The sequence below is a fragment of the Sciurus vulgaris genome (genome assembly GCF_902686455.1).
Source record: "Sciurus vulgaris genome assembly, chromosome: 8".
Classification (NCBI taxonomy): domain Eukaryota; kingdom Metazoa; phylum Chordata; class Mammalia; order Rodentia; family Sciuridae; genus Sciurus; species Sciurus vulgaris.
Window position 1 is genome coordinate 41,485,444 of NC_136468.1, and position 13,382 is coordinate 41,498,825.

The 13,382-nt window shown below is 34.3% G+C and overlaps 1 protein-coding gene across 1 annotated transcript in view; it reads left to right on the forward strand.

Annotated features, from left to right (window-relative positions):
• The window catches only part of THSD7A (thrombospondin type 1 domain containing 7A), a 398,818-nt gene that overhangs the window by 204,633 nt on the left and 180,803 nt on the right, over nt 1–13,382 (forward strand). Inside the window, exons 3-4 of the mRNA XM_079152060.1 lie at nt 10,409–10,657; nt 12,640–12,821. Of these exons, the coding sequence (XP_079008186.1) occupies nt 10,409–10,657; nt 12,640–12,821 (431 nt within the window). The remainder of the gene's footprint in view (nt 1–10,408; nt 10,658–12,639; nt 12,822–13,382) is intronic.

Sequence of the window (13,382 nt, forward strand, 5' to 3'; positions counted from 1 at the left end):
AATGGTAAAAATTTTCTCCCATCCTGTAGGCTTTCCATGTTATTGATTGTTTCCTTTGATGAGAAGTTTTTTAGTTTGAATCCATCCCATTTATTGATTCTTAATTTTACTTTTTGCACTTTAGGTGTCTGGTTAAGGAAGGTCCGAAGCTGACATGATGAAGATTTGGGCCTACTTTTTCTTCTGTTAGGCACAGTGTTCTAGTGCTTAAGTCTTGTTCCACTTTGAGTTGATTTTTGTGCAGGGTGAGAGATAGAGGTAAAATTTTATTCTGTCACATGAATTTCCAGTTTTCCCAACACCATTTGTTGAATAGGCTGTTTTCTCCAATGTATTTTTTAGTGTCTTTGTCTAGTATGAGATAACCATATATATGTGTGTTTGTCTCTGTGTCTTCCATTCTATACCATTGGTCCATATGTCTACTTTGGTGCCAATACCATGCCATTTTGGTTACTCTTGCTCTGTAGTATAGTTTAAGATCTGGTATTGTGATGCCTCCTGCTTCATTCATCTTGTTAAGGATTGCTTTGGCCATTCTGGGTCTCTTATTTTTCCAAATGAATTTCATGATTGCTTTTACTAGTTATATGGAGAATGTCATTGGGATTTTAATAGGAACTGCATTAAATCTGTGTAACACTTTTGGTAGTATGACCATTTTGACAATATTAATTCTGCCTATCCAAGAGCATGGGAGATCTTTCCATCTTCTAAGATCTTCTTCAATTTCTTTCTTTAGTGTTCTGTAGTTTTCACTGTAGAGATCTTTCCCCTCTTTTGTTAGATTGATTCACAAGTATTTTATTTTTTTGAGGCTATTGAAAATGGGGTAGTTTCCCTAATTTTTATTGCAATAGATTCATCACTTATATATGGGAATGCATTTGATTTATGGGTATTGATTTTATATCCTGCTACTTTGCTGAATTCATTTATTAGTTCTAGAACTTTTCTGGTAGCAATTTTTAGATCTTCTTAATATAGAATCATATTGTGGGCAAATAATGATAGTTTGAGTTCTTCTTTTCCCATAAGTATCCCTTTAATTTCCTTCTTCTGATGGCTCTGGCTAGAGTTTCAAGGACTATGTTGTTGAATAGAAGTGGTGAAAGAGGGTGTCCCTGTCTTGTTCCAGTTTTTAGATGGAATTCTTTCAATTTCTCTCCATTTAGAATGATGTTGGCCTTGGGCTTAGGATACATAGCTTTTGTTTTTACAATGTTGAGGTTTTCTAGTGTTTTGAACATCAAGAGGTGCTATAGTTTGTCAAATTCTTTTACTACATCTATTGAGATAATCATATAATTCTTTTTTTTTAGTCTATCAATGTGATGTATTACATTTATTGATTTCCATATGTTGAACCAGGCTTGCATCCCTGGGATGAACCCCACTTGATCATGGTGCATTATCTTTTTAATGTTTCTGTATGTGAGTTGCCCGAATTGTACTGAGAATTTTTGTGTCTATTTTCATCAGGGATATTGGTCTGAAGTTTTCTTTCCTTGATGTGTTTTGGTATCAAGGTGATATTAACCTCATAGAATAAGTATGGAAGGGTTCCCTCCTTTTCTATTTCATGGAATAATTTGAGGAGTATCGGTCTTAATTCTTCTTTGAAGGTCTTGTAGAACTTGGCTGAGAATCTGTTTGGTCCTGAGGTTTTCTTGGTTGATAGGTTTTTGTTTTATATCATCTTCTATTTCATTGCTTGAAATTGATCTTTTTAAATTGTGTATGTCATATGTCTCTAGAAACTTGTTGATGTCTTTGAGATTTTCTTTTTTTTTTCTTGAGTATAAATTTTCAAAATAGTTTCTAGTTATCTTCTATATTTCAGTAGTATCCATCACAGTATTTCATTTTTTATCAAAAAATTTTAGTAATTTGAATTTTCTCTTTCTTTTCATTAGTGTAGCTAAGGCTTAATTGTATTTATTTTTCAAAGAACCAACTTTGTCAATTTTTTTCAATTGTTTCAATTTCATTGATTTCAGCTCTGATTTTAACTTTTTCCTTTCTTCTACTACTTTTGGTGTTGACTTTTTTCTTCCTTTTCTAGGGCTTTGAGATGTAATGTAGGTCATTTATTTGTTGACTTTTTATTCTTTTAATGTATGAGCTGAATGCAATGAACTTTCCTCTTAGCACTGCCTTCAGAGTGTCTCAGAGATTTTGATATGTTATATCAGTAGTCTCATTTACCTCTAAGAATTTTTTTATTTCCTCTCTAATTTCTTCTGCTATCCATTTGTCATTCAATAGCATGCTATTTACTCTCCAGGTGTTAGAGTAACTTCTAAATTTTATCATTGATTTCTAGTTTCATTTCTATTACGATCTGATAGAGTACAGGGTAGTATTTCTGTTTTTTTGTATGTACTGAGAGTTGCTTTGTGGATAATACATGGTCTATTTTAGAAAAGAATCCACATGCTGCTGAGAAGAAAGTGTATTTGCTCAATGATGGATGAAATACTCTATAGTTGTCCATTAGGTCTAAATCATGAATTATATTTAGTTCTATAGTTTCTCTGTTTAGATTTTGTTTGGAAGATCTGTCCAGTGGTGAGAGAGGTGCATTAAACTCACCCAGTATTATTGTGTTGTACTCTATTTGATTCTCGAAATTGAGAAAGTTGGGTTTTTTTGGTTTTTTTTTTTTTATTTTTTTTTTATGTACATTGATGCTCCATTGTTTGGGGCATATGTATTTACAGTTGATATATGATTCCCTTAAGCAGTATGAAATGTCCTTCTTTATCTCTTCTAACTTTGGTTGAAGTCTACTCTGTCTGATATGAGGATGGAAACCCCGGCTCATAGTCCTGTGAGTGACATGTTTTTTCCCCAACTTTTCATAGTAAGTCTTTGGATGTCTTTTCCTAGAGATGAGACTCTTGAAGAGAGGATATTTTGGGAACTTTTTTTTTTTTTAATTCAATCTGCCAGTCTATGTCTTTTGATTGATGAGTTTAAGCCATTAACATTCAGGGTTGTTACTGAGATATGATTTATATTCCCAATAATTTTGGTTTATTTTTGATTTTTAACTTGACTTAGTTTCTCCTTTGATTGTCCTTTCCTTTAGTGTAGTTCCTCCCTTTGCTGGATTACACTGATTTTTTTTTTTCATTTACTCCTCATAGAATATTTTGCTGAGAATGTTCTGTAGTACAGGCTTTCTAGTTGTGAATTCTTTTAACTTTTGTTTATCATGAAAGGTTTTGATTTCATCTTCAAATCAGAAACTCAGTTTTTTTGGATATAAAATTCTCTGTTGGTATCCATTTTCTTTTAGAGCTTGTTACATGTTATTCCAGGACCTCCTGTCATTGAGGGTCTGGGTTGAGAAATCAGCTGATATCTGAATTGGTTTTTCTCTCACAGCCTTTAAAATTCTATCCTTATTCTGTATGTTAGTCATTCTCATTATAATGTGCCTTGGTGTGGGTCTGCTATAATATTGTACCTTGGGGGTTCTATAAGCCTCTTGTAGTTGATTTTTCATTTCATTCTTTAGATTTGGGGAAATTTCTGATATTACATCATTTATGTCATTGAAAAGACTGTTCATTCCTTTGGTTTATATCTCCATGCCTTCATCTATTCCAATAAATCTTAAATTTAGTCTTTTCTTCTTATTCCATATTTTTTGGATATTCTGTTCATGGTTTCTTACCATCCTCTCTGTGTGATTGACTTTATTTTCAAGAGTATATATTTTGTCTTCATTATGTGAGGTTCTGTCTTCCAAGCAGTCTAGTCTGTTGGTGATACTTTCCATTGAATTTTTAATTTAGTTCATTGTTTCCTTCATTTCAATCATTACTGTTTGATTCCTTTTTATAATCTCTGACTCTTCATTGAAGTGATTTTTCACTTCCTCTGTTTTCTTTCTGATACCATCCTTTATTTCCAATTTCAGTCTAAGTATGTACCTTTTAAGCTCCTTCTCTGACATTTCTTTCACTGTGTTGTCTATGACATCTTGTTGTTGGACATCTTAGTTTGTTTGAGGCACTTTGTTCCTTTGTTTTTTCATGTTGTTTGTGCATCTTCCCATCTAGTGGTATGGATTTGAGGCAGGACAGTTGCTACCCTGTAGTCTTATGGTGTCCCTGAGAGCTTCCAGTCTGTGACAATGGACTTTCATGTGGCAGCAGGTGATCCAGTGGTGGTCTGTGGGTGGTCTGTAGGCTAATGGTGGGTGGAATTTGGGTGACTGGTGATGGGTAGGTGAAAGGCAGGTGATGGGCAGGCAAGAAGTGGGCAAAAGGGCAAATGGTAGATGATAGGCAGCTGTTAGCAAGCAATCTGCACCCAAAGGCAGGCCATACACTGGCAGATGGCAGGTGCTCACTGTGGATGAATGGTGGGTAAACAGCAGGGGATTGGTGGGCAGTGATGTCTGCCTCACAGAGAAAAAGTATTTCCTGTACTTGAATCGTAGGTCATGGAGTGATAAGGTATGCAGTCTCCCTTTAGTTTGTCATCTTGGATTCCCAGGGATGGCTATTTCTTGCCAGTATTTTACAGCATAATATTTTCAGTCTATTATTTCATCTGCTTCCCATGAGAAAGAAATCATCACAAGGTATTCTCATGGGGAGGGGTGATTCAGTATATATTTGGAGATTTTCTGAGAATCATCCACATTATCAATACTAGAGTTTGTTTTTTTTTTTTTTTTTTCTTTTGAAGAGACAAAGATGGGAGATAGGAGATGGGACACCAGATGGCAAATAGTGTAGGCAGAAATGCCTAGACTGAATTATTTTTCTCTGGTCCAGTAAGGAGAATGAACAGAATTACAGTCTACTGAAGGAACTAGGTAAGAGTTAATTTTAGTAAGTCACAACTTAAGAGGGCAGTGGAAATAATGACAGATTATAAGAGAAGTTCTGTTACCCACTTGAAAAATTTGAATTTGATCTTAAAAAAATAAGTGTCTTGAAAATTTGTATTTAAGAAGCTAAACCAAACCAAGAAGTATAGTAGTATTTTGGGAAATTAAATATACAATCTTAAAAAAGAAGTGTTATGATCATTAAAAGAGCTATAGAAATTATTTTAAGAAAAAAGATTTGCAATGACATTCTTTTTGTTATAGTAATATAATCTGAATTAGCCAAAGTGAAATAAAATGAAATTTATGATTTATCTTATTTCAGAGGACTCTTCATTTTGTCATCTCTTGAGGAAGTCTTTAAACACAATTATTAATTTTTGCACTTCATTTTTTTTCAATATTTATTAGGTTTCTCTGTCTGAGACAAAGTGTACTAAGTAGCATCTGCTTCTATCTCAAAGCCAAGGTTTTGTTCTAATCAGTCTTAGCCTTCTAGCTACCCTGAGAGCACCATCTAAATGAAAAGCAAGTTGTCACAGTGACCATAACATATTGACCAGGTTACACAGGCAGGAGCACTGCCTACCCACACCTTTGACTTCCAGAAAATGGGCATGTTCTCAAAAAAAATTTAATGAACCAAAAATGTATAGTTCCCCCAAGCTCATGTGTCAACTTCTTTCTTGGGCAGAATAAAGCAGAGAATGCTGGAGGATGGAAGCTGAACAAGTTAGTAATCATGGAAGATTTTGTGACCCAATTCAGTCTCACCAATAATTTCAAAAAGAAGTTAGTTAATATCAGTGGCTGTGGTTTCACCAAGGTGTTCCACAAGGCCCTGTGAGTGAGGCAGGCCCAAAATGAGCCCTAGGCCTAGTGCTCCTCTGCTCCTGTGGCTTGACTTTCAACTCCAAGGAGAGCTTGTGATTCCAAAAAGTATACATGCCATTCAAAGCTTTCAACAAACCCCTGGTCCTTAATTCTGAATCAACCTACTGCATATTTCTTCCTATTGGATATATCCTAGACATATTCACATCAAATCATTAATGTTGAACTCCTTTTTAATGGTCAGAAATTTGTTCTTCTTCTATGTTCTCCATATCAGAAAACTGTTTACCAATGCTGTTTACCAGACTGCCATAGCTAGGGACTTCTAAGTATTTCCTGACTCCTTCCTCTCTTTTAATGCTTCAAATGTCCACCAGGTCTTATAGTTTCTAACTCCCTTTTGTTATATTTGACAATGCTCTTACATCTACTACCCTTGCCTTCCTTGACACCCTCATAAACCTCATAAGCAGAAAGATCTATTTGTATCAGAATTCAGCTACTTTATAGCTGTATGTCTTAGAGGAGATATTTAGATTCCATACCTTATATATAAAAATAGATCACCTCAATAAAACTATAAAAGATGCATTTTTTAAAGATGCCTATATTAAAAAAAAGCCTTAAGATTGAAATATTTTTTTTGAGATGGTACATTTAGAAAATTCCTGGAAGGAACAAAAGAGAGAAAGAGAGAGAGAGAAAGAGGAAGGAAGGAAGGAAGGAAGGAAGGAAGGAAGGAAGGAAGGAAGGAAGGAAGGAAGGAAGGAAGGAGAGGGAAAGGAAAGGAAAAGAGAGAAATAAAGAAAAGAAAGAAAGAGAAAGAAAAAGAAAGAAAAAGAAAGAAAGAAAGAAAGAAAGAGAAAGAAAGAAAAGAAAAGAAAGAAAGGGTCTTTGCCTTAAAAAGTACTTTTAAGAACTCAATGAGATTCTCTAGGAAAACTCAACACAGTACATGGCTTATTGTAGACATTCAATAATATATAACTATCTTCATATCTGACTCAGCTTTACTACATTCTATGCAAGACCTTGGGAAAAATTTGTAAACTCCCTTCAGATTTATTTATTTATTTCTAGAATTTTCATTTGGTGTTTTGAAATATGTACCTTATTTTTAGTTAGTATCAAGATACAAAGCTCTTATTTCAAAAATTTTAAAAGGTTAGGTATGCATTATTAAATTAGGTATGCATTATTAATAAATATAATACATAGAGAAGTCATACAAATAGTTTGGTGGAACCAAAGAAGAATGAGGAATGTGGTCATGAGGTGCTGCCTGAAGACTAACACTCCTGTTTAGAATCTCTGTACTCTTACACTTCTATTCTAAAACATTATCAATGATCTAATACAGTGGAAGATGGACAATAAGTGTCAACCAACCTTTTCTTTCATAAACCTTTATGCCAGGGCAGCTAAAAAGTAAAAATTAGGCAGTAAAAAGAAGAAATTGCATTTCCTAATTCTTGTCGTAAAGTTGAACTTGTCATAATGCCTACTTCATAAGATTGTTCCAAGGGATAAATAATTTAATACACTTTATACATGTAAAGATTAGAAGAATATCTAGTAAGCACTTAATGTATACTTATTATAAATACCAATATTGCTATCATCATGATAGTCTCCACTTAATATGTTTATCATAAGTATAAATGATGTTCTCATGATAGTCTCCTAATAATCTGTTCTCCATGCTCACCACCAGAAACTACATAAAATACAAATACTATCTTCTTTTTTTCTCCATCCTTTCAAATAGTATTCTCACCTACAGAAGGTCATATTGTGCATCTGTGGTATTGCCTCTAAACCTATGCCTTTAACTTTTATTCTTATTTCTACTGCTCACCACAAACTCCCTTTTTTGATTCCAAGGGAGAAAAAAATCTATTTTCCATCACCCAACATCTTTTTCATCTCATATCTCCATTAATTACCTTCATTTCAACATGACAAATTCTAATACATAGTTTAAAATTCACCATAGTAACCTCTTATTTCATGTAAACTTATGTGCCTATCTTCACAGATTATATGCTTCCAAAGTAATTACTATAATTTTGTCTTTTTACTTTTGAAAATCAGTATTAGAATTACTTATACATATTTGCCAAAATGCTTAGGATACTTGAAAATTATATATATGTATATATATAATGTATGTGTGTGTATATACATATTTGCATGTATGTGTATGTATACACACATGCATATGTTATATATACCACAAATATACCAATTATATAATTATATAATAAAATATTATTCATGTTTATGCAATTTTTTCACATGTAGAACCTTTATTAAAAATGAACATTTGTTAGAAAAATGTTTTTGTTTTGACTCTTTCATACTTAATTACTAAGTCTTCTTAGGACAAGTAGCACATTTGCCAAGTGCATAGATGTTACAAAGCCTGGGTTTTGTGAAATACTAGCTGATTCACATTGCCAGTAACTTTGGTATTGTCCTCAGCTAAATTAATTGTTCTAATGAACTAAGATTAGCAAGCAGTTAAACTGCGAGAAGTAAGCCTGAGTGGTTTAGAAAATGGGCTCTGCTTTTAGAAAATCTAAGTTCACATTTGATTCCACAACTTACTAGCTATATGATCTTCAATAAGTTCCCTAGCCTCTAGCAGGCCACTTCCCTGTCAAATGGAACTAACAGTGAAAGAAACATAAAAGGATTATTAAATTAAGTAATATGAGTCAAGTTTTACATTTAGGATTTCCCAAGCATTCAAATTTACAAGACTCAAGGCTACCTACCATAAGCCACACTTGACATCATTCTGCCTAGAGGGATAGAGAACAGGACCCACAGCTTGTCATCATTGCAACATCAGACATTCTCCATCTGGTGAGGATTGTCCTAGTAATCCATGCAACATAGCTCAGATGCATGAAGCGTATCAGATATGTTCAGGATCTGCCCTGACTTTTAAAAAGCTTCATGCTGCATGGGACTCAACAACTCTTGAAATCAAGTCATGGCCTCCAAAGTCCCCTAAAGAGTTGCCACACATGGTGCAGCCCAAAGCTCTATCTGCCTACCAGGTATTTATAGTTTCTTCAGAGTAGATAAAATTTATCCAGAGGGCTCACCTATTATTAATGATATGATCTGGTAACTGATAATTGATCTGGTAATTGATGTCTGCATTCATCAGTTTACCGGGGTAACTGTAATTGGAAGTAGTTAACCAATAGTCAAACTCTCTGTAAAAGGTTAAAAGAGGTTGTTAATCCTTTGCCATTCATAGACTATGAACTTAGTAAGTATTAAAGGATAATGTGCCAATGTATATGAAAATGATCTAGGAAGGATAAGAAATCTAAGATGATATAAAATATATACAATCATGTAATAAATAGATTACAGGGAACAACATTTGGTTATTATTTTACCTAATTTTCATGGATTAATATATAAATATAAGAATGAGAACTTACTCGTCACATAGAAAGTTGTGCTCCATGGTTAGTTAGCTTTGTGCTTAATGTATCATTAATGCTCAGTACACAGTGCTTGAGTAGAAATGAGATTTTGATCCCTCTCTGTTATCATAGGAAAAACAGAAGTGACTCAGAGCCATTTGCCACCACTCTAAGCTTATCTTCTGCTTAGACCTCTCTCTCAACTCCGATAAATTGATTTCAAGGCTTTGGGCTCTAATTGTCTCATAGGAATGCAATTTTCATACACAGGAAAGTAGGATTAAGAAGATTGCATGTGAGTTGTTACAGTAAAATGGACATGTCTTTCCCTGTGGTTAATTACCACAGATAACTATGGCACCTGCATGATGAGACGGAATTGGCAGTTTCTTCTCCCATAGGACCAGAAAACTCTATCAAGACAACAGGCTGCCTGTGTAAGCATATGCTATTTGTTATGGACACTGGTGAAGAGTTCAGCTGGAAGTCAACACAAATCTGTCCCATTCCAGGAAATTTCCTCAAAGTATGCCCTTAGCCGTTGCCATCATATCATTTGCAGCTTCAAATGTAGACACTATAATTTAGAGTCCAAAATACCTTTAGTTAAAGTAGAAGTTAAATATATGAGTTTATACATAAATACCAGAGATATATTTAGAGGAAATATCTATAATAAAAATTAAATAGGTGTATTTCCAATATTTATGATGTATTTAAGTAGGATACTCATGTTTACACTCCCTATTAAAATATGAGTTGAAAGAGGTGCTGTATTTGAACAAGCACACATTATAATTACAAGTTATAAGTAAAGTTTCAAATAATATTAAAAATAATGTTAAGGCATATATTAAATTACTTTTTCTATTCAAAACAATATTGAAGTTAGTCAAGCGGGCTTATTTAAATCTACCAGCAGAACAGAAATTAGTATCTGTTAACACTTCTTAGTTTCACATTTTATAAATTAAAGCAAATCTGGAAGGAGTAAAATGAACAATATGGCAAACTTAGCTTTAGTTAATTTTGCTTATTTCCCTGTATTTTCTATTTCCCAGGAGTGGTTTACCAATTGTTACAAAACAGAAAACAATTCTGATGTTAACTTTGAATTTGCTCTTGCACATGGTAGACGTTAATATATTTTCAATGAAATTGGAATCACACCTCCAAGTAGAAATAAAATAATGTACAAACCAATTTTACTTTGGAGTGTAAAATTCATAAGAGCCTGAGAGTCTACGATGAAACTATCGCTGCTCTTTTACAGCTTTTGCCAGCAAGAGAAGCTCCCAATGACTGTCCAGTCCTGCGTGATCACCAAGGAGTGCCAGGTGTCGGAGTGGCTGGAATGGAGCGCATGCTCAGCAACGTGCCGTGATACCGCATCCCCCACAGGCACGCGAGCTCGGACGCGAACCATCAAGCAGTTTCCTATTGGCAGTGAAAAGGAATGTCCGGAACTTGAAGAAAAAGAACCCTGTGTGTCTCAAGGAGATGGAGTCGCCCTCTGTGCCACGTGAGTTAATAAAGTGCAGTGTGCCTCACTGTGTGTTTGTTCAGCTATTGGATTTGAACTGAACAGTATGTTGAGAAATAGTGATTTTTAACACATTTAAAGCACAAAAAAAAAAAAAAAAAAAACTTTACAAAATCTATCCTAAAAGATATTGGTTTTACAGAATAAAGGTGTCTTTAATACCAATACTTCCAAATTCCACAAAGGCTAGACTTTAAGCAGTAATTCTATAATGATTTCTTTTCTTTTCTTTTTGTTTCTTTTCTTTTTTTCTGTTTTCTTTCTTTCCTTCCTTTTTTCCTTCTCTGGAATATTCCACACACCTTAAGAACAGTTTGGACTTTATGAACCAGTGAGGAGGCAAATTAATACTACTATTCCCACTAACACTAGTAACAAAACAGAGTGATGATTTATATGAGATCTTCAGTTCTGCTGTGCCTTAGACTCACACCTTTGTTTCCTTCCTACCATCTCAACCTGTCCCACTGACTTTGGTGGGCCCTCTCCTTATTATAGGCTCAAGGATAGGTCAGGATTTCCAAGTGTTTTCTTTCCTATGAATTTCTTCTATTTTTTTCCTTAAATTAGTACCTTATCGTTTATCCTTTCAGATATTCAAATACCATTAATAAAATAAACAAATATCTTTGAGTTTCTCGTCTCACTTCATTGGAGTAGCATTTTTCTTAGAATGTATAACCTATTATCTTTATTGAAAATCTGTTCCCGCTCATAAGACTCCTCAGCTTGACCTAAATTGGAAATCCATTTTATTTCATTTTTTAAAATTACCATTATAACTTCACTGGCAAATGACTTATTTGGTTTTATTTCTTCTACCCTATTCTCACATCCAGGCATCAGTTATCCACGTTTCTAGAATTGACATGAACACTGCCCTTATTTTATGAACAGATGTCTGGAAAGTCTTTCCTTAAAGACCCCTATCTACACTGTGTTATGCCATGGATCTCCACTAACAAAGGTGAAAAATAAGTATGAATCTCAGTCTTATTATCAAGAAACTTATCACTGGCTGAGCAAAGTATCCAGATCAGACTTCTTTGAGCCCCTTGAATCTTTCTGTCTGATTAAGATGATTATTTAACACATCCATTTATCCCTATGTTGGCTGTTAATATGATTACTAAGGTAGCATCTTGGTTGAAGTAACACAAAGTGCTATATGAGCCATTTCTTTGGTCTTTTAGAATATCCATTTTCCTAGAGGGGAGAAATGTCATCACTTTCTATCTTCAATGGCATCAGAAATGGTTCCCTGGCTATCTCCTTCAAGCATGTGTTGGACTGACAGTTCCCCGACATTTCTTTCACATCATAATCTTGATTGGAGCTTTAATTGAGAATCACAGATCATCTTTCCTGTGTTCCACTGATTAGAAATGTCAGCTCTTTTCATCATTCATCAGCACTTATCAGGGATGCTCAGTGTTACAGAAGAAAAAAAAAATCCTCATTCTTGAAAATTCTAAATTTCCTGTTATATTTTTAAACCCTAAATCACAATTATAATTTTGCTCCAGTAGGAAGAAGCAATTTTCATTCATTTTCTTAAAAACAAAACAAACATTTGGGTTCATCATTGCACAGAATATTTTCTTTTCTCAGATTCAATCCTCCTTCGTTTATGAGCATCCAGAAAGGGCAGGCATGGGTTCAGCTTAATTGAACATAAAATTTCATGTTTTCAGCATTATGCTCTCTTTTCATAAAATATTTATAAGGAACTTCCAGTAGTAGCAATTAAAATAGGATCACTCTAAATGTAACCCCTCTCTAAATTGAGCACCGCTAAGGATAAAGGAAGGGTTGGAACTGAATGTGCAACCCCCTTCTAACATCCATGTTGAAGATCAGAGAAAAACGTTTTTAGATTCATTTTTAGAAAACAATATGAGAGGAATGGAGAAGCTTTTTATTCAGTAAGCATCGTGGCCGCCGGCATTTTCTTTTTTTAGATATGGCTGGAGAACGACCGAGTGGACCGAGTGCCGTGTGGACCCTTTGCTGAGCCAGCAGGACAAGAGACGTGGGAACCAGACTGCCCTCTGTGGAGGAGGCGTCCAGACCCGAGAGGTATACTGCGTGCAAACCAATGAAAACCTCCTCGCGCACTTAAATACCCGCAAGGACAGTGAAGGTACTTTCCACTTTCCTCCTAATGACTCATTCCTGGAGAGGGCGCATGTGATTGCTCTGGAGGATCATTTGCAGGGCCATTTGGGGCGTGAAGAGCATCATTTCTGCTCACATTATGTTTGGTCTCCACTATGGTAAACTGTAAATCCACATAATAATTGTAAAAAAAAAAAAATTTTTTTTGATACAACTACATCTTTCATCAGTTTTGATTTGCTGAGGAATCTTTTTAAAAATTTTTGACTTAAATGTCTTCATGATTCACTTTTGCATAAAATTTAGCAGTAATAATTATAAAACTAAAATAATATCTTAACTTGTGAGTATACACAGAATACAAGTATATAAAGTCCAAATTTTTCTTTGGATGAAAGTAAAACCTGCTCATAAAAGAATAAATCTTATTTCATTAAAATGTATTTAAAATAAGCTAATTATGGTATTGAGTAAAAATTTTAATTTGGATGTAAGTGAAGTAAATTCAGAATAAAAACTACATTAAAAGGAAACTTTAACCCAAAGTCATGCCCCTTCACCCTTTTTGAGAGTTTGGCACATTTAT